Source organism: Dendrobates tinctorius, unplaced genomic scaffold (assembly GCF_039654945.1).
Source record: "Dendrobates tinctorius isolate UK_male_01 unplaced genomic scaffold, ASM3965494v1 ptg000037l, whole genome shotgun sequence".
Lineage (NCBI taxonomy): Eukaryota > Metazoa > Chordata > Amphibia > Anura > Dendrobatidae > Dendrobates > Dendrobates tinctorius.
The window spans coordinates 21,742,825-21,765,639 of record NW_027361705.1 but is presented as its reverse complement, the minus strand read 5'-3'; the positions used below and the strand labels follow the sequence as shown (position 1 = coordinate 21,765,639).

Below are 22,815 nucleotides of genomic sequence, written 5' to 3'. Positions count from 1 at the left end.
GTCCTCAACTCTCCCACATTTGTTGGATCCCCGTGGGTTTCTTCCAGAATCTGCAAGACCCTGGCAAAGGTGTTGCGGTGTCCCAGGGGTCTCAACATCACTGACTTCCGGGCTTCCCCATCTAGCGCCATGAGAGCCACCTCAACCTCTAAATCGGGGGTCATCGAATGCATGCGGAAGAGGACCCACATGTACTCTGTCCAGCTCCACAGCAGTGTATTGGAGCCAGAAAACCGGGGCAAGTTACTTAGCATAGTCCCCAGAGAGATGCTGGAGCGGGGGTCCCCATTATCGGTAGCACCCGCAGCCCCACTCTGGTCGGGCGCACCGCCGTCTGCGCTCGGAGACTGCATCCTGCCGACTACGCCAAATGTGGTACTAGCAGGTACGCAGGACGAGGCGTGAGATGGTTTAGTGCTTTTAGTAATAACGTTTATAGGGCTAGAGGTAACTGTCCTCAGTCGTAGCCTGACCAACCAAAGGGGTAACAAGAGTTGCCCTCGTAGGGGCTCAATACAAGCAAACACGAACAGATTAGAACACGACTACGTCTGGCGAAAGCCGGTCACTATAGGGCCGCGATATGGCCGTCTACGGGTCCTTAACTATATAGCTGTCCTGACGTCCCTCGGCGTTCTGGACGGGGGTTCTTCGGCGTAGCAGCTGCTGGGCCCAGCTGCTGAAGAGTTGACGCACCACAGGCCCTGGAGAAGTCCTTGGACGGATGTGCTACAGCCCCTGGACGGAGGCAAGCAGCGGCGATGCGGGGTGGCGATTGGCAGGCCACCTGTGCAGCTAACAGCTGCGACGGGGAATCCGCGGCGAGCAACGGCCCAGCCCTTGCGGTGGACCGGAGCGTGACAGTGGTGTCCGCCGACGGCACTGGACTTGCCGCGGCCACGGGTGAGGGCAGGGCCGGCCTGTCCCCCACCACCCGAGGGCTGAAGCGAGACAGCAACGGCCACGAGCGTCCGCGGGTAGGCCGCAGCCGCGGACTGACGTGGAGTGGCAACGGCCGTTGGCGACTGCAGGCTGGAGCGAGGCGGCAGTGGCCGCGGGTTGAAGCGGGGCAGCAGCTCTCGGACGGTCGTCTGGGCGCCATCCCTCTGATGTCCTAGGTGAACGTCTCTCCTGGCTCTGGTAAGTCGCTTTGGCTCTCAGTCGCTCCCACGGTCTCCTGCTGCTTCTGTCCCGGTCTGCTGACTCACCGTGACTAGCGTTCCCCGCCCCTTTTATACTGGCTCCTCCCCCAGCCCATCTGTCCATCTCAACGGTCCATCCCTGAACTCTGTCCCCCGGGAACAGTTTCCCCCGGAACCTAGGTGACGGTCCCCTTGGTTCCAGCCCGGACACTCGGCGGTGGCCCTTCTTCCCACAACCATATGACACATAGCCGGTTCATATTCACATATCAGTTTTTCAAGTACGAGTGCTACCCATTTTTTTCACGGATAACACTCGCACCTTTGACAGTCTATGTGGCAAGTCATAAAATAGCAGAGACCTTTTTTTATATTGATTGATCTGAGTGTCGGATCAAAATCAGCAATGCAATTCTGTGGGTCACTCTGATGCCATCCATGTGCTGTTCATTTCTCATAGAAACGTTATTTTTAATTCTCATTAGTGAAAAAAATGCTGAAAATCTGTTAATACGCTGATGAAAATCATTAATGAAATTTGTTTTGTTTTTCTCGCTCCCTAAATATACTAATGTCTGAATGAGGCCTAAGACAGATGTACAATATGCCAGTATTAAAGGGAACCTGTCATCAGGATTGTGCTCAGTAACCTACAGACACTGTCAGGACGGCGCCGTTATACTGATTACAATGATACCTTGGTTGATGAAATCCATCTTGCGGTTGTTGTTAAATCTGTATACCGCATATACTTGAGTATAATAAGCCGAGGCCCCTAATTTTTGCCACAAAAAACTGGGAAAACTTATTGACTCGTGTATAAGCCTAGGGTGGAAAATGCAGCAGCTTCTGGTAAATTTCAAAAATAAAAATAGATACCAATAAAAGTAAAATTAATTGAGACATCAGTAGGTTAAATGTTTTTCAATATCCATATTGAATCAGGAGCCCCATACAGTTCATGATGGCCCCATAAGATGCTCCATACAAAATATGCCCCATATAATGCTGCACAAAGGTTAATAATGGCCCCATAAGATGCTCCATAAAATAATATGCTCCATATGCTGCTTCATAAAGGTTATGGCCCCATAAGATGCTCTACAGAATATGTTCAATATGCTGCTCCATAAAGGTTATGGCCCCATAAGATGATCAATAAAGGTTATGGCCCCATAAGATGCTCCATAGAATAGGCCCCATATGCTGCTGCTGCTGCGAATAAAAAAAATGACATACTCAACTCTCGTTGCTGGGGGCCAGGTGCCGGTGTCCTGAGCAGGCGGGGACAAAGGTGTGCTATGGGGGCCAGGTTCCGGTGTCACCGCTGGCTCAGGGCCCAGCACCTGCGATATTCACCGTCCCCGTTCTACCTCCGCGCGCCGCTCTGTCTTCCGGGTCTCTGCAGTGACTGTTCAGGCAGAGGGTGCGCATTAACTACATCATCGCGCCCTCTGACCTGAACGTCACAGCCAGAGGACGCGGAGGTGGAACAGGGACAGGTGAATGTGTGCATATTCATGACTTTAATGAGCGGTACCATGTGACCACTGAACACAGGTGCCGGAGACCATGGGAGAAGCAGGGACTGAAGAGACAGTGCCTGGAGGGGGTGAGTATGATCTGACACCCACACTCCCCCTCCACCGCCCTGGTATATGACTCGAGTATAAGCCGAGAGGGGCACTTTCAGCCTTAAAAATGAGCTTAAAATGTCGGCTTATACTCACGTATATACGGTATCCGGTTTTCAGTTAATGATATGCTTGTGCTCCAGGGCGGCCTGGGGGGTCTTTATGTGGTGCTCTGCTTACATATTCTTCTGTATGGCTTCTGACAGGTCACTGATCCCTTACTGACCTGCAACCTATTTTACATACTGATTATTATGTGTATTGAAAAAAAAATCACTTTCAACAGGCAAGCGCTGGTGGCGGCACCTGAGCTGTAGCATGATTGCATGTATAATGGGCATTAAATTGTTTTATTTAGTCATATACATTGATTCTGAAAAAAAAAAAACTTTTTCAAAATGGCGCTGGCCATACCAGCACAGTAGCATCTATCAGCGATCCGAGAGATGTTAATGCGCAGGCACCGCCGGTACCATTTATAGAAAGTTTTTTGTTTTTTTTAATACAAGGTGATTTTTTTTTTCGAATACATATTATACTCAGTATATAAATTAGGGGGCTGGTCACTGAGGGATCAGTGACCTGTCATAAGCCATCAGTATGAATACCTAAGCAGGGCACCAGATGAAGACCTCCACAGGCTGCCCTGAAGCACAAGTATATCATTAATTCAAAAGTGAAAATAAAGATTACACAACAACCACAAGATGGATTTCATCAACCAAGGTATCATTGCAATCAGTATAATGACGCCGACCTGACACTGTCTGTAGGTTACTGTGCGCAATCCTGCTGACAGGCTCCACATAGGCGTCATGAAAGTTGGTGCCAATCCGACCCATGATGGCTATATGGCGTCATGAATTGATTGCCCCCCTGCGGGTCGGGTGACCGAGGTCACTGAAAGGTCACCCGACCCGCACACATGGGACCCTTTATAGTTCACCCCAGGGGGGGTGGCTTAGCCCCCACGTGCCTACGATCGCTCTGATTGGCTGTTAAAAGTGAAACAGCCAATCAGAGCGATTTGTAATATTTCACCAATGAAATTTGGTTAAATATTACAATCCAGCCATGCCCGATGCTGCAATAGCATCGGGCATGGCTGGAGACCGAGATCCGACCCCCCCCTACACCGACTGGCTGGGGCGATCGGCCCCCGCCATCGATGGACGGCGGCTATCTGCCGCCGCAGTTAACATCAGCTCCCCTCCCCCTTCCCTCCGCTCCCCCCACCTTCCAATCCCCCCCTCACCCCCTACGGTACCTACAAAGTCCCTCTGGCAGTCCCGGTGTCCCGCCGTCCCGGATTATGGGCGCCGCCATCTTGGAAAATGGCGGGCGCATGCGCAGTGCACCCACCGGAGTTTGCCAGCTGCAGATTCATTTTTTCATTTTGATCACTGTGATAAACTCTCAGTAAATACATCCCCCACTTTATCACCCCCATAGGTAGACATAAATAATAAAATAAAAAAAAATTTACTTTTCCATTAGGGTTGGAATTGGATTAGGGTTGGAGTTAGGGTTAGGGTTAGAGATAGGGTTATAAATAGGGTTAGGGTTGGAATTAGGGTTATAGTTAGAATTAGGGTTGGAATTATAGTTAGGGTTGGAATTAGGTTTGGGATTAGGGTTAGGGTTGGAAATAGGGTTAGGGTTGGGATTAGGGTTAGGCTTGTGGTTAGGGTTAGAGTTTCGATTAGGGTTAGGGGTGTGTTCGGATTAGGATTGTGGTTAGGGTTATGATTAGGGTTGGGATTAGGGTTACGGCTGTGTTGGGGTTAGAGTTGGAGTTAGAATTGAGGGGTTTCCACTGTTTAGGCATATCACAGGGTCTCCAAACGCAACATTGCGCCACCATTTATTCCAGCCAATTTTGCGTTCAAAAAGTCAAACAGTGCTCCCTCCATTCCGAACCCCGATGTGTGCCCAAACAGTGGTTTACTCCCACATATGGGATATCAGCATACTCAAGAAAAATTGCATAACAACTTTGGGGGTCTAGTTTCTCCTTTTACCCTTGGGAAAATAAAAAATTGGGGGCTAAAAAAATTATTTTTGTGGAAAAAAAAAGATTTTTTATTTTCACGGCTCTGTGTTATAAACTTCTGTGAAGCACTTGGGGCTTCAAAGTGCTCACCACACATCTAGATAAGTTCCTTGGGTGGTCTAGTTTCAAAATGGGGTCACTTGTAGGGGATTTCCACTGTTTAGGCACATCAGAGGCTCTGCAAACGTACATGACTCCCGCAGACCATTCCTTCAAAGTCGACATTTCAAAAGTCACTACTTCCCTTCCGAGCCATGATGTGTGCCCGAACAGTGGTTCCCCCCACATATGGGGTACCAGCGTACTCAGGACAAACTGGACAAAAACTTTTGGGGTCCAATTTCTCCTGTTACCATTGTGAAAATAAAAAATAGCGGGCTAAAAAATCATTTTTTGAGGAAAAAAAAATATTTTTATTTTCACGGCTCTGCGTTATACACTTCTGTGAAGCACCTGGGGGTTCAAAGTGCTCACTATGCATCTAGATAAGTTCCTTAGGGGGTCTAGTTTCCAAAATGGGATCATTTGTGGGGGAGCTCCAATTTTTAGGCACACAGGGGCTCACCAAATATGACATGGTGTCCGCTAACGTTTGGAGCTAATTTTCCATTCAAAAAGTCAAATGGTGCTGCTTCTCTTCTGAGCCCTGCCGTGCGCCCAAATAGTGGTTCCCCCCCACATATAGGGTACCAGCGTACTCAGAACAAACTGGACAACAACTTTTGGGGTCCAATTTATCCTGTTACCCTTGTGAAAATAAAAAATAGCGGGCTAAGAAAATCATTTTTGAGGAAAAAAAAGATTTTTTATTTTCATGGCTCTGCGTTATAAACCTCTGTGAAGCACTTGGGGGTTCAAAGTGCTCACCACACATCTAAATAAGTTCCTTGGGGGGTCTAGTTTCCAAAATTGGGTCACTTGTGGGGGACCTCTAATGTTTAGGCACACAGGGGCTCTCCAAACGCGACATGGTGTCCGCTAACGATTGGAGCTGTATGTATGATCATAACTAACCTCAAAATGAACGCTATAGACTAGCTGATTGCAATCTATTGCGCTCAAGGTGCTGTGAAACTACAACTCCCAGCAAGCCCTTCAGACATCCACCATTCTCATGATCTCCTGTAGATATATGCAGATGTACGGTTGGTGAACATGTGTGAATGCACAGTCTCTCTAGAGGTCTGTTCTGTGTAATATGACCCCTCAGTGAGAACCTTTGACAAGTTTCATGCCTGAGTTCCCATTGTTTCTCTGTGAGTGCAGAGATTCTGTGTAGGTAGGAAGGAAGTGATGATGGAGTGTCTGATAAGTGGAGAACAAAAGCAATTCCCTTTAATAAAACATATTGTTCATTTCATAAATTACAAAGTATATTATTTTGTATATACTATTAATTTATAGTAAGTTATCACATTCAGGGCTGCCATCAAACAGCATGCGCAGCGTGCCAATAGTTACACTCTCCAGCATAGCAGGAAGAAACGATCTCCCTGCACTGCCATGTGACCGCTATGGGGCCCTTAAGCCAGGTGGGTCGAGTGCCTATGGGAAGTGCATTGTACTATATGGAGGACTATGGGGTGCATTATACTATATGGAGGAATATAGAGAGTGTTTTATATTGTATGGAGGACTATGGGGAGTGTATTATACTATATGGAGGACTATGGGGAGTGCATTATACTGTATAGAGGACTATGGGGACTGCATTATATTGTATGGAGGACTATGGAGGGTGCCTTAAATTATATGGAAGACTATGGAGAATGCACAACGGACTATGGGGAGTGCATTATACTGTATGGAGGACTATGGGGAATGCATGGCAGACTATGAGGAGTGCATTATACAATATGGAGGACTATCGGAAGAGCATTATACTATATTGAGGTCTATGGGAAGTGCATTACACTATATTGAGGATTAAAGGGTGTGCATTATAGTATATGGAGGACTATGGGGAGTGCATTATACTATTTTGAGGACTATGGGAGTGCATTATACTGTATGGAGGCTACTTAGGGGGCCATCTTACAGTGTGCAGACTATTGTAAGGGGGCCATTATACAGTGAAGGGGATGTTATACAGTGAAGGGGTAATCATACAGTGTGGGAGATTATGTGGGGCCTTTGTACAGTGTGGGGGCCATTTTACAGTGTTGAGGCCATCAAACAGTTTGGAGAATAATAAGGGGTCAGTATACTGTGTAGGGGGTTCTACACAGTGTGGGGGCATTATACTGTGTATAGGAGAGCATCATACTGTGTAGAGGGGAGCCTCAGGACATTATTATAGTGGGCACTTATTGTTATAGGGGTACTCAAGTTATTGAGTTATTGTGATTGTCAAAGGAGCACTGTTGTGAGTTCATTCTCTGGTTCACCAGTTGTGAGTTCCCCTTCCAGTCTCCCTCTGGTGGTGACAGGAGGTGGTGAGGCTGGTTTGATCGGTGGAGGTCTGCCACCTGAGAATGAAGATGACGATTGGACCTCAGGATTCTCAGATTGGATTTAAGACAGCCGACGCCCTATTCAGTTGATTCCTTCTGGCTTGTCAGCTGTTGGTTTTCAGCTCTGTTCCAGTCATCTAAAGCGACGTTTTTCTGCTAATGTTCACACTTGATTTTGTTGGTCTATTCAGTTTTTTGTGTGGTCTGCCAGCCCCGGCTGGGGCTGAGCTGAATTTCCACTCTTATTTATCAGTATTTTGCCAATTGGCTTTTTGTCCCTTACTAGTTCGGTCTCTTTTTGCTCTGTCTCAGAATATTTCAGAGTGCTGATATAATGGGAGAAGTCTAGTGACTTCAGGGTTAATTTTGCTATCAGAAGTGTTGGACATGATTTTTGTAGGGTTTTTTGCAGGTTGCAGACAGTGTCTTTCCTTTCCTTTCCTGTCTAGTTAGTTTGGGCCCCATCATTTGCTCAGCCTATTTTCCTGCCTGTGTTTGTGCCTTCATCTTGTTTCACCGTCAATACATGTGTGGGGGCTGTCTATTCCTTTGGGGTCTGCTCTGGGGCAGTTAGTTTTCCCTTTTCTTGCTTTAGGCTTATTCAGTCCTCCGGCCGTGACGAGGCGTCTAGGGAACATCGTAGGCACGCTCCACGGCTACTGCTAGTTGTGTGGTAAGATCAGGGATCTGCAATCTGCATAGTTACCAACCTCTCTGGTTTTCTGTGACTTAGCTTGTTTTGCTTTTTTCTCCTCGGTGACCCATTCATAACAGAGCACGCAGAGGGCATTATAACTTTCTAGGGGGAAAATATGGGCGCTGTTTTCTATTAATATATTCTAGATGTTTATTTTACCATCTAAAAGGCACTCAGTAGGTATCGGTATCCTTGGTATTAGCACATCCGTGTGCAGTCAAATGTTTCACACACACCTATAGACTTGTATGTGTGTGTATGAGCAGAATCTCGCTGCCAACTGCAAATGTTTTCTCATACCGAATTGGCCTGAAAAAATAATCTCAGATCTGAGCTGCCCCATAGAATAACACTGGTCCATGTTTTTTGTTATATGCTAGTGTGAGTGAGGTCTCAGACTGTGCCATCGTAGTTATAATCAGAATTACCTGGATAGGGGCCCACTCAGAGGTTTTGCCTCCCTGAAACAAACCCCAAGCTACGCCTCTGGTAATTTTCCATTCAAAAAGTCAAATGGCGCTCCTTCCCTTCTGGACCCTGCTGTGCGCCCAAACAGTGGTTTTGACCACATCTGAGGTATCGGTGTACTCAGGAGAAATTGCCCAACAAATTTTAGGATCCATTTTATCCTGTTGCCCATGTGAAAATGAAAAAACTGAGGCTAAAAGAAAATTTTTGTGAAAAAAAGTCCTTTTTTTTACGGATCAATTTGTGAAGCACCTGGGGGTTCAAAGTGCTCACTATGCATCTAGTTAAATTCCTTGAAGGGTCTAGATTCCAAAATGGGGTCAATTGTGGGGGAGCTCCATTGTTTAGGCACACAGGGACTCTCCAAACGCGACATGGCAACCGCTAAATATTCCAGCATATTTTCCTTTCAAAAAAGTCAAATGGCGCTCTTTCCCTTCTGAGCCCTGCCGTGCGCCCAAACAGAAAGTAGGAGAAAGATGTACCTGATAGTATCCAGCATTTTCGGTTGTCCATGTGCTGCAAACTTGACAAAATTAGCACATTTGCATGCAAATTAGATATTATATAGCAATCTAAATATTACATGAAAATGTCCACATCATGTTAAATGTTGCCACAGATTCTGCACTGAAGAGCTACAGACTATCTCTACCAAATTATAAATGGTTAGTCAATGTACAAATCTCCTTGTGAATCAGTGGCAGAAATCCAAATTTCAGCTGCAAATTCTTGAGAAGGATTTTCCTTGGCAAATCTGAGCTCAAGACTATGTTCCCACAGTGAGTATTTGGTGAGATTTTGATGTTGCACAGTTTCTGTAGCGTTTCTGCTCCTTTTATGTAAATTAGGGTACTTGTGGGTGGGGGTTTGCATTGCGATTTTTAGTTTGCTTTTGCATGCATCTTTATTGCATTTTTTATGTTGCTAATAGTTTTTTGTATGTCATATCTAATATATAAAGCTCAAGTGTGTGTATGTCCGGGATAGGCATCCGCACCGTCGCAGCTACAGCCACAAAATTTGGCACAGTCACACGTCTGGACCCCAAGAGTGTCCTAATCTATGTTGTGAGGCAAAATTTTAACCCCGCGCGTTCCAATTCACCAAACAATTTTGCCCCTATCTACATACTGGGGAAAAAGTGTGTGGGTATCAAGCCCCGCCCCTCATTATGATGTCACAATGGTTGCCATGGCGAAGCTGATGTCATCATAGGTTGAAGCCCCGCCGCTCATTATGATGTCATAATGGTTGACTATGGGATGGAGGATGTGTGATGGGTATATGGGCACTGGACTATGGGATGGAGGATATGTATGACGGGTATATGGGCACAGGACTATGGGATGGAGGATGTGTGATGGGTATATGGGCACGGGACTATGGGATGGCGGATATGTATGATGGGTATATGGGCACGGGCCTATGGGATCGTGGATATGTATGATGGGTATATGGGCTCGGGACTATGGGATGGCGGATATGTATGATGGGTATATGGACACGGGCCTATGGGATCGTGGATATGTATGATGGGTATATGGGCTCGGGACTATGGGATGGAGGATAATTATAATTTGCTATAACTAACCACAGTTAGTTACTATGCCAGGGCAGCGCCGGGCTCTTCAGCTAGTCTTAAATAAAGCTGCTTTGCTTTTGATATTTGGCTTTGACAAATCTTTATTTTTACAGTCATGTGCAGACTACTTGCATTAGTAATGCGTTTCCACATCGGAAACATGCTAAAAACACATGTGCATTTTTGACCTGCAGATTTTCTGCATCTAATTCAATTTTGTGGGGAAAATCCACACATAAAATTCAGCGTCCCCATAAGAGAAATTGGCATGTTACGGATATGATGCAACAAAAATACGCAGCATCACAAACTCACTGAAAACTCATCATGGGAAGTTAACCTTTCTTGATAACCTGTGAATTTGTATATTAACAAAATTGTCATTGACAACCAATGGAAAACTGTTCTTCCTCTACCCTTTGTGCACTCAGGAATAAGCAGCTGATATAAGGATTTAGGTAAAATGGGGTAAAGTATCTTACAGAAGCTTTGCTCTACAAACAGGGACTGATTGCTAGGGATGAGCAAACGTGCTGGGTGATACTCAGACATCACTCGAGTATCTGTGTGCTCAGATGCGCTCGGCGAGCATTAGCAGCCTTGAAACTCAAATACCCACCCTGAATGTTTAGCATTGTTACACAGACAATAAGCATGCGAGGATTGCCTGTGAGCCGCTGTAATGCCGTAGCCATCTTAGTGGTGGCATTACTGTGATTGGCTAGCCGTATGACATCATCAGGGGTTATAAAAGGACAGACACCGCAATGCTCAGCACACTGACGCCATTGCACAGCTCATGTACAGTTCTTTTTGGAGGGAGACAGTGCATGTCCAGGGTTGTGTGCACAGTTGAACAAATCAGAGTCCTCTAGCGTTTATACTGGTGCTAATTCTGAGCCATCATACTTACAGCCCTTGCAAGGGTTAAATCTGTGCTTTGCTGTTTGTATCAGATACATTCGGCATTTAACCTAAGCAGGGACAGTTGTAGGAGCAGGGAGAGTGGCAAAATACAGTCTCTAGGCAGGGCTTAAGGTTTGCAGTGTGTTGCTAAATATATACAGTATAATCGTTATAATTTGTTATAACTAACCGTAGTTAGTGACTATGCCTGGGCAGCGCCGGGCTCTTCAGCTGGTATAACATATTCTTAAGTATTCAGACTCTTTGCTCAGTATTGAGTAGAAGCACCCTTTTGAGGTAGTACAGCCATGAGTTTTCTTGGGAATGATGCAATGAAGTTTTTCACACCTGGATTTGGGGATCCTCTGCCATTCTTCCTTGCAGACCCTCTCCAGTTCAGTCAGGTTGGATGCTGAACGTTGATGGACAGCCATTTTCAGGTCTCTCCAGAGAGGCTCAATTGGGTTTAGGTCAGGGCTCTGGCTGGGCCAGTCAAGAATGGTCACAGAGTTTTTCTGAAGCCACTCCTTTGTAATTTTAGCTGTGTGCTTAGGGTCATTGTCTTTTTGGATGGTGAACCTTCGGCCAAGTCTGAGGTCCAGAGCACTCTGGAAAAGGTTTTCATCCAGGATATCTCTGTACTTGGTTGCATTCATGTTTCCTTCAATTGCAACCAGTCTTCTTGTCCCTGCAGCTGAAAAACACCCCCATAGCATGATGCTGCTACCACCATGTTTCACTGTTAGGATTGTATTGGGCAGGTGATGAGCAGTGCCTGGTTTTCTCCACACATAACACTTAGAATTATCACCAAAAATTTCTATCTTTGTCTCATCAGATCAGAGAATCTTATTTCTCATAGTCTGTGAGTCCTTCATGTGTTTTTTAACAAAGTCTATGGAACTTTCTCCCATCTCCCTACTGCATCTGTGGAGCTTGGCCACAGTGACCTTGGGGTTCTTCTTTACCTCTCTCACAAAGCTCTTCCCCATGATTACTCAGTTTGGCTGGATGGCCAGGTCTAGGAAGACTTCTGGTGGTCTCAAACTTCTTCCATTTAAGGATTATGGAGGCCACTGTGCTTTAAGGAACCTTGAGTACTGCAGACATTCTTTTGTAACCTTGTTCAGATCTGTGCCTTGTCACAATTCTGTCTCTGAGCTGCTTGGCCAGTTCCTTTGACCTCATGATGCTCATTTGGTCAGACATGCACTGTGAGCTGTGAAGTCTTATATAGACAGGTGTGTGCCTTTACAAATCAAGTCCTATCAGTTTAATTAATCACAGCTGGACCTCAATGAAGGAGTAAAACCATCTCAAGGAGGATGACAAGGAAATGGACAGCATGTGACTTAAATATGAGTGTCTGAGCAAAGAGTCTGAATACTTATGACCATGTGATATTTCAGTTTTTCTTTTTTAATAAATTTGCAAAAATTTCTACATTTCTGTTTTTTTCAGTCAAGATGGGGTGCAGAGTGTACATTAATGAGAAAAAAATGAACTTTTTGAATTTAACAAATGGCTGCAATGAAACAAAGAGTGAAAAATTTCAAGGGGTCTGAATACTTTCCGTACCCACTGTGTTTTCCAGTAAATCAGCCGTAATTGAGGACAGCAATAAGAAGCACCGCCACGTGTTGTCACTTGGTGAGCTCTCATATCATCATAGCTTGTCCGAGAAGAAGTTAATTGTCCCAGTATGCCTCCATTCCCCGATGAGTGATGGATGCGTTGAAAAGTTTTTTCAGTTAAATTACTCATCCATAGAATATTGCCTGCTTTGTGGTACATTTGGAGATATATACCACTTCAAAAACTGTTGAAATTTTTTTCTAGATTCAATTACTCATCCATACAGTATTACATGCTTTGTGGTACATTGCAGTGGTATATACAGTAACTGTAAAGAAAAGTGTTTTAAAAATTTTCTGGATTCAATTACTCATCCATAGAGTAGTAAGTGCTTTGTGGCACATTTTGGTGGTATATAACACTAAAAAAATTGTTAAAAAATGTTTCTGGATTCAATTACTCATCCATCCAGTATTACATGCTTTGTGGTACATTGCTGTGTTACATAACACTCCAAAAAAGCGTTGACAACGTTTTCTGTAAGAAACCTAGCCGGATGACTAGGTGGTCAAAGAAAGGGAATAAAACCAATATTTTCATTAAGGCCATGGGGATATATTGTGTTTAAAGCCCATATCCATTTGGTTTCTTTTTGTGCCAACATTTGACTAATATTATGTCCACGTATAGAGGGAATAAGTTTATCCATGCCTCTCCCTCTATTGGTATCTGTTTTAGAACCGAAATATTATCTTCATTCTGAGCAGCAGTTATTCTCTTGACGTGCTCCAGTACTCTGAGCATAAGCTGTTGGGTAGTCAAGTCGACATATATTTTGGGGCAAGGGCATACGACATAATAAATTACTGTTTTAGTTTCACAGTTAATAAAATGATTGATATTAAATTTCCTTGATCCAGTGGAACTTAGCCTAGTTCTTTTGTATAATAGATTTTTTTTTTATAGAAGCTGAAAAATCAATAGAGCTCTGACCAACATCCTCCAAAATGATTTGATGGAGCTATTAATTAACCATAATACAAAAACCATATTGTAATATTTTTATATATTATATTATAAAGCGAACCTGTCACCTGTTTTATTATAAGCTGCGACCACTGCCTTTCAGGGCTTATCTACAGCATTCTGTAATGCTGTAGATAAGCCCCCAGTCCGACCTGAAAATTAAGAACAATAAGCTTTATTATACTCACCCGGGGGGCGGTCCGATGCGGTCCAGGTCCGATGGGTGTCGCAGGTCCGGCGCCTCCCATCTTCTTCCTCCTGCTTGCTTCATCGCTCCCGACATCGCGCTTCTGCAGAGAAGTACGCTTGCACAGAAGCACGATGCCGGGAGCGTTGAAGCAAGCAGGAGGGCGGCATCCCAAGAAGATGGGAGGCGCTGGATCCAAACCTGTGACACCCATCGGACCGGACCGCCCCCCCGGGTGAGTATAATGATACTTATTTTTCTTATCTTTTAGGTCGGACAGGGGGCTTATCTACAGCATTACAGAATAGTGTAAATAAGCCTTGAAAGGCAGTGACTGCATCTTATAGTGGCCAAAACAGGTGATAGGTTCCTTTTAAAGCCATTATACAGGAAAGAATGTTTCTTCACTTTTTTTTTGCCTGTAAACTCCAATTTCTTGTCGGTTTTGAATGTTCTATTATCAGTCCTTAAACTGGAGTAAAAGTGTGACACCATTATTCTTAGCAGCGATATGGGAATCATAGATGGTTCCAGGGGTCTTCCACCATGCTGTTCTCCTTCCATTTAGCCCTTTTTGTATCCATTTGAACATTTTCACTGCCCTCCAGAACTGCTGGAAAAATGCTCGGATTTCCCTTTGACTCCCATTATACTCGCTAATCAAAACGAGCATCTGAGCATTAGTAATTGCTCGGTTCAAGTAATGAGCATCTGAGCATTTTAGTGCTATTTCATCTCTACTGATTGTATGATAATGTAATCAGCCCAGCAGAATCTGGCAAGGAGAAACAAGTATTATTCAAGTGGAAAATCACCGTACACACAGCAGCCGCATTCATGGGCAGCTGGCTAAGAAATTAATTCTGTTCTGGCATATGTGGGAGGTAAAGGAATTCATTTATGTATTTACAGGATTTATCATCATTGGTATTTATTATGCAATTAAGAATATTAAATAGAATTAAAACGTGACTAATATCCAGTAAACAGAAACAAAATGTGACCTATACTAATGTTTGGTCCAGTAGCGTAGCTACCGGGGGGGCAGAGGGGGCGGTCGCCCCAGGCCCCATGCTCTGAGGGGGCCCACACGGGCTACGCTGCTGTAACTGTATCTGTGGCAGAGCAAGGAAAATCGATCATCACCCTGCTCTGCCGCGCTATGTTTTCTCTGCCACAGGACCTGTGATGAGGTCACTGGAGGGGAGGAGTCGAGGTCACATGATCAGGGGCCTCTCAGTGTATGCAGGACTCTGCTGTGCTGGATGAAGGGAAGTTTCTGTGTGGGGTCAGGGGAAATTTACAGGGTGGATGTAGCAGAGCCGTGTGTGTACAGATTGTACGGAGCAGAGCCGCGTGTTTACGAGGTGTACGGAGCGGAGCCGCGTGTGTACGAGGTGTTCGGAGCAGAGCCGCGTGTGTACGAGGTGTACGGAGCGGAGCCGCATGTGGTCGAGGTGTACGGAGCGGAGCCGCGTGTGTACGAGGTGTTCGGAGTGGAGCCACGTGTGTACGAGGTGTACGGAGCGAAGCCGAGTGTGTACGAGGTGTGCGAAGTGGAGCTGCGTGTGTACGAGATGTACGGAGCGGAGCTGCATGTTTATGAGGTTTACGGAGTGAAGCCATGTGTGTACTGAGAGGAGCTGTGTGTATGCGAGGTGTACGGAGTGGAGCCGTGTGTGTACGAGGCATAGAAAGCGGAACCGTGTGTGCATGAGGTGTGCGGAGCTATGCGTGTACAAGGTGTATGGTGGGGAGCATTCATACCTCCCAACCGTCTCGATTTTGAGAGAGAGTCTGCCCCGGTCGGGAGCTTTTCCCGCGGACACAGGAGTACACGGCAGAGCCCCGAGGAGCACTTTAAAATTTGCACGTGATGTTCCACTGGAAGTGACATGCAGGAAGCTGACCGGAAATTAGGTAATTTCGGGAGGAGATTGTGATGGGACCATGGAGGCATCTCAGGGAATGCTTCAGATCCATCACCGTCTCCTCCGACAGCACGGACAACAGGATCGCCTTGGACTCGGAGATGTTGGCCATGTGAGCAGATCATGATATGTCCTGCACTGGGAGGCTCAGGTGGGCACTACAATGGGAGCCGGGCTGCTATAATATCTTAATAGAATCTTTCTTTCTCTCTCTGTTTCTTTCTCTCTCTGTTCTTTCTTTCTCTCTGTTTCTTTTTCTCTCTCTGTTCTTTCTTTCTTCCTCTGTTCTTTCTTTCCCCTCTTCCTTTCTCTCTCTCGCTCTGTTCTCTCTTTCTCTCTCTAATCTTTCATTCTCTCTCTAATCTTTCTCTCTTTCTCTCTGTTCTTTCTTTCCTCTCTTTCTCTCTCTGTTCTTTCTTTCTCTCTGCTTTTTCTCTCTCTCTCTCTCTGTTCTTTCTTTCTCTCTCTATAATGTAGCCCCCTTCATATGGCATAATACAGCCCCCCCAAAGAATATAATGCAGCCCCCTCATAGGGTGTCATGCTGCCCTCCCTTATATGGGGTATCATGCTGCCCCCCCATGCGTGGTATCATACTACCCCCCTCATATGGGGTATCATGCTGCCCCCTCCTCATACGGGGTATGTCATGCTGCCGCCTCATATGGGTATCATGCTGCCGCCCCCCCATATGGGGTATCATAATTATGCAACCAGGACTCACGATATAAATTTTAAAAAAAACACTATACTCACCTCTCCTCCTCGCTCCCACGCTGATTTTGGCGGCTCTGCTCTGATGTCAGGAGCTGCGCTGCAGTCAGACCGGCACACAGCGGGGACGCGATGAAGTGATGTCATCGCGCACCCGCTGTGTGTCAGAGGAAGAGGGTAATGATGGGAGAGGGAGCGTCATGTGACGCTCTCTCTTCCATTATTGCAGCGCACACTGAGGAGCCACGCTGACGCCGCAATAATGGAATATATATATATAATTTTTGGCAACAGTGCGGTCATCTGCTGAGGTTCTCTGGTTAGGGGCCCGCTCAGAAGTTTCGCCCCCCCTGAACCAAAACCCTAGCTACGCCTCTGGTTTGGTTAGTGGAATGGAAAGATTTGACCTGACAGTGCATTTGGTTACCCCTTAAAAAAATATTTCTGCATAGTCAGTACTTAGAGAGAAGCTATCATCAGAAAATGACCTATTGCTTAAATCAAGATTTTGTGTTAAAGAGGTATTTACAAGTTATTCAATTGTTTTAATTACTGTATTTTTCAGACTATAAGACACACTTTTTCTCCCTTAAATTTGGAAGGAGAATGGAGGGTGCATCTTATCATTGGAATGTAGGTTTACTGGAGGGTTAACTAAAAATGACAGACCACAAGGCTGAAACAGTATAACATCATATATTACGTGTGGGTGCAGATGAAAAGAAAACCAACACAATCAGCCCATGGAAAATCAGTGTAGGACACACTGTAATCAATAAGAAGCAGCAAAAGGAAATCAGTGCATAGATGTCCAAGGTATGGTAAAATCACAAATCTTTATTCAATAGCACAGGTAGAAAAGCACAAACAATGACAGACAAAGGGTGACACAAGCAGAAGCAGAGCAAAGGGGTATACAGTGTCAAAAACCTCACTCTGACCCTTATCGTGAGTAAACACCTGGTGGTAAAGATAAATAAGTGTCCAAGTATAGACACCCAATATATAGCAGGCAGACCAGTGAGAAGCAGTAAGGGGTAAAATCCCCAGCTGGACGGCCATATAATCAGGGGTGAAATTGCAAAGACACAAAAGCAAGGTAAACATACCAGGAGGGGAGAGGGGAGAGACACTGGATCCCAAGCTCAGCTGGAGGGTTGTGGCAGTGGTGGTGCAGGGTCCCTTCCTCAGAGAGCCGGCGGCAGCAGAAGTGTGGCAATGCTACGGCCTGATGACACCGCCGAAACTGGGCCGCAGCATCACCACACTTCTGTCGCTGCTGTCTCCCTAAGGTACCCTGCTCCGCTACTGCAGCAACCCTCCGGTAAACCTACTGTGACGTCCGACCGCAGATCTGGGCTGCAGTAGGGACAGCACCCCGAGAAACCCTGAGACCCTTAACCCCTATACAGGGATCTGGAATTGTAGCAAGGCCCAGGGGGTGGCTGTCTAGAAGCAGTGCGCCAGAGCAGGACGGTCACCAATAGGGAAGAAGGCAGGGAACCAAAAACGTAGTCAGAAACCGGGCGAGAAGCGGAGGTACAGAAACGGCAGGCAGTGGCAGAGTCGAGAGTCCAGGCCAAGGTCACAAAACGGGAGGGCGGTAAAGGTACAAAAACGGCAGGCAGTAGGAGAGTCGAATATCCAGGCCAAGGTCACAAACCGGGAGAATAGCAGAGGTACAAAATCGTCAGGCAGTAGAGGGGTCAGAAATCCAGGCTGAGGTCAGAGTCAAACAATAGCAAATCACACAGTAGCACATATGGGAACCAAGAATATATCCGGCGGCTTGCAAGACCAGTCCCAAGGTAATTGAGGGATCAAGTCATCCCTCACAGGCTCCCGGACTGATGATGTCATCAAGACCGCCCCCAGGACCAGGCCAGATGGCAATGCACCAACCCCTCCATGACTGACAGAGGAGCGGAGCCTGCGTCCATCTGATGCCTGCGCAGGAGCCCCTTCTCTATCGCCGCCATCACTCGGGGGTGAACCACGGCGCCTCCCAGTGGCCGAGGCAGGAACAGCAGGCCCCGAGTCTGACGGCGATGTGACAGTCCGGCGCCTCCTAGTGGCCGAGGCCGGGACAGCAGGCCCCGAGTCTAACGGCGACATGACACCTACATTCCCACTATAAGATGCACCCCCCAATTCCCTTCCAAATTTAATGGGGGGAGTGTGTCTTGTAGTCCGAAAAATACGGTAATTAAAACAATTAAATAACTTGTGAACACCCCTTTAACACAAAATCCTGATTTTAGCAATAGGTCATTAATGAGAATTGCCTCACAGTAAGATTGTTCATGTTGCCTATAGCCACTACAGAAGTAACTGGGGCCTCATTTATGAGAATTACCTCACAGTAAGATTGTTTATGTTGCCTATAGCCACTACAGCAGTAACTGTTGCCTCATTTATGAGAATTGCCTCACAGTAAGATTGTTTATGTTGCCTATAGCCACTACAGCAGTAACTGGTGCCTCATTTATGAGAATTACCTCACAGTAAGATTGTTTATATTGCCTATAGCCACTACAGAAGTAACTGGGGCCTCATTTATGAGAATTACCTCACAGTAAGATTGTTTATGTTGCCTATAGCCACTACAGCAGTAACTGTGGCCTCATTTATGAGAATTGCCTCACAGTAAGATTGTTTATGTTGCCTATAGCCACTACAGCAATAACTGGTGCCTCATTTATGAGAATTGCCTCACAGTAAGATCGTTCATGTTGCTTATAGCCACTACAGCAGTAACTGTTGCCTCATTTATGAGAATTGCCTCACCGTAAGATTGTTCATGTTGCCTATAGCCACTACAGAAGTAACTGGGGCCTCATTTATGAGAATTGCCTCACAGTAAGATTGTTCATGTTGCTTATAGCCACTACAGAAGTAACTGGGGCCTCATTTATGAGAATTGCCTCACAGTAAGATTGTTCATGTTGCCTATAGCCACTACAGAAGTAACTGGGGCCTCATCTATGAGAATTGCCTCACCGTAAGATTGTTCATGTTGCCTATAGCCACTACAGAAGTAACTGGGGCCTCATTTTTGAGAATTGCCTCACAGTAAGATCGTTCATGTTGCTTATAACAACCAGTGTGCAGCTTTCAGCATTGAAGCGGCTGAGGTAACGTGAAAGCTGAGCTCTGATTGGTTGCTGTGGACAGCTAAAGCAGTCTGACAGTGAGGAGTCAGACATTTTCTGCTTTATATATGTACATTCACCTATCAGATCTCTGATCAGTGTGAGGTGATTACTAAGGATCAGAATCTATTGGGCAAGTTAATATAAAAGCTAACAAAGCAAAACTGTCTCAAAGACCTGAGACAAGTGAACAATGCTCAAGAATGACATTACTGAACTTGAAAGGATTCAAAGGCGGGCTACTAAAATGATAAATGGAGTTGGTTCACTACAATACCCAGAAAGGTTATCAAAATTAGGTCTATTTACTCTAGAAAAGAGAAGACTTAGGGGAGACTTAATATATATGTACAAGTATATCAGAGGGCAATACAGAGATCTCTCCAATGAACTGTTTGTTCCAAGGACTGTGACAAGAATAAGGGGGCATTCTCTTCGTTTGGAGGAAAGACAATTTCTGTACCAGCATAGAAGAGGGTTCTTCACGGTAAGAGCAGTGAGGCTCTGGAATTCTCTTCCTGAGGAAGTAGTGATGGCCAACTCACTGAATGAATTTAAGAAAGGAATGGATGCTTTTCTTGTGAGTAACAGTATAGAAGGTTATGAATAACAGAATATTACAGGCAGATGATTGACCCAGCTTAGGGGAAGGAATTTTTTTTCCCTATGGAGAAAATTGGCTTCTGCTCTGTGGGATTTTTGCCTTCCCCAGGATCAACAATGCAGAACAGCTGCACTAAAAAGAGGCTGAACTAGATGGACATAAGGTCTTCCTTCAGCCTTCAAAACTACACTCACTGGCCACTTTATTAGGTACACCATGCTAGTAACGGGTTGGACCCCCTTTTGCCTTCAGAACTGCCTCAATTCTTCGTGGCAGAGATTCAACAAGGTGCTGGAAGCATTCCTCAGAGATTTTGGACCATATTGACATGATGGCATCACACAGTTGGCGCAGATTTGTCGGCTGCACATCCCTGATGCGAATCTCCCGTTCCACCACATCCCAAAGATGCTCTATTGGATTGAGATCTGGTGACTGAGGAGGCCATTTGAGTACAGTGAACTCATTGTCATGTTCAAGAAACCAATCTGAGATGATTCGAGCTTTATGACATGGCGCATTATCCTGCTGAAAGTAGCCATCAGATGCCTGTTCTTAGCTGAGAGGAGTGGTACCCAGTGTGGTCTTCTGCTGCTGTAGCCCATCTGCCTCAAAGTTCGACGCACTGTGCGTTCAGAGATGCTCTTCTGCCTACCTTGGTTGTAACGGGTGGCAATTTGAGTCACTGTTGCCTTTCTATCAGCTCGAACCAGTCTGCCCATTCTCCTCTGACCTCTGGCATCAACAAGGCATTTCCGGCCACAGAACTGCCGCTCACTGGATTTTTTTTCTTTTTCAGACCATTCTCTGTAAACCCTAGAGATGGTTGTGCGTGAAAATCCCAGTAGATCAGCAGTTTCTGAAATACTCAGACCAGCCCTTCTGGCACCAACAATCATGCCACGTTCAAAGGCACTCAAATCACCTTTCTTCCCCATACTGATGCTCGGTTTGAACTGCAGGAGATTGTCTTGACCATGTCTACATGCCTAAATGCACTGAGTTGCCGCCATGTGATTGGCTGATTAGAAATTAAGTCTTAACACACAGTTGGACAGGTGTACCTAATAAAGTGGCCAGTGAGTGTATGTTACTATGTAATGGAGTCCTGGCATGAAAGGAAGCGGATGAAACAGGCTGAAAAAATTGGTTCAAAAATTAGTTATTGTTCGCCTCTGTGTTATGACAAATTTGTTGAAATAAAAAACTGTTAAAGCCAAACAAAAAAGAAGAGTTGAAAAAACTAATTTTAAGGCTGAAGATGTCAACTTCAGGGTGAAACTGAAAATTTAACCTTAGCCAGCGTAAACAACAATTTAACACATCATTTTCTAAGAGCGATGCCATGGGTAGTTTGCTAGTAATAATATATAGGAGAATAAGTGGTCACACTCCAAATATAGCAAAAAAAAAACTGAAAAAGATGTATTGCATACCAAAAGGTACACTATGATTTGGTTCAATGTCTGAGCCTTTCTCAAGTCTTTTTCCTAGATAGATAGATAGATAGATAGATAGATAGATAGATAGATAGATAGATAGATAGATAGATAGATAGATATTAGAGAACAAAAAAGAGACTTACCAAGGGTTGGATCATAATCTCCAATAAACCGTTTAGTGATGAATCTGACAGTAAGTGCTGATAAGAAAAAAAAAGAGTCTGATTATAAAAGGCACATGAGTGAAATGAATTACTGACAATATCAGCTCCATACCTAATACACATCATACTTTCACTAGTGCTCCAATCTGTGATTACTGAGAGGACGTAAGCATATACCCCCCCTCCAGTAATGGCAGCAAGCATTTGTGATCAGCCTGTCACAGGGAACTGCAATATGAAAGCTGCTTGCTGGAAGCCGACCACCCCTCTAACAAATACTCTTTGATTTATACCGGTAGCCGCCATATTATTGTTATTCATAAACAATATGGAAACATAACACACATGAGCCTTTGGAGGAATATTCTAAGACTCGCATTTTATACATTGTTCTCTAACAGAAGCCCTCTTAGGCCAGTCTCACACGTCCAGATAAATCTGGTACCGGAAAAAACGGTACCGGAGCTATCCGTGACTGTGTGGATACGTGATACCTCCATGTGGCACACTTGTGGCAACCGTGTGCCGCACGTTTGCCCCATCAGGACCACACGGACGGCCACTGGGAAGAAGCGCTACAGTAAGCGCTGTTCCCCTGCAGCTGGTGCTGAACGTGGCTGTCATTCTTCTCTCCTGCTCTGCTGGAAACAGCAAGCAGGAGAGAAGAATAAATGAAAACCCGACGTGGGGTTCCCCTCTGTTTGTGTACCAACCAAACAAAACTTACAGCTGGGAGCTGCAGCCCTCAGCTGTCAGTTTCAGCAAGGTTGGTTCTCAAGAATAGAGGGGTTCCCACTCTGTTTTTCTAAGTATTTAAATAATTAAAAAACTGGCATGGGTTCCCCCCTATTTTTGACAACCAACCTGACTAAAGCAGACAGCTGAGGGCTGATATTCTCAGGCTGGTAAGGGGCCATTGATCTTGGCCCCCCCAGCCTAAAAACTGCAGCCCCCAGCTGCCCAGAAAAGGCGCATCTATTAGATGCGCCTATTCTGGAGCTTTGCCCAGTTCTTCCCACTTGCCATGTAGCAGTGGCAAGTGGGGTAATAAGGGGTTAATGCCACCTTTCTATTGTAAGGTG

The 22,815-nt window shown here is 45.4% G+C and overlaps 1 protein-coding gene across 1 annotated transcript in view; it reads right to left on the bottom strand.

The window, feature by feature from the left end:
- LOC141088041 (ras-related and estrogen-regulated growth inhibitor-like) overlaps nucleotides 1-22,815 on the bottom strand; it is a 214,119-nt gene that overhangs the window by 128,846 nt on the left and 62,458 nt on the right. Inside the window, exon 2 of the mRNA XM_073573899.1 lies at nucleotides 21,713-21,769. Coding sequence (XP_073430000.1) covers nucleotides 21,713-21,769 — 57 coding nt within the window. The remainder of the gene's footprint in view (nucleotides 1-21,712; nucleotides 21,770-22,815) is intronic.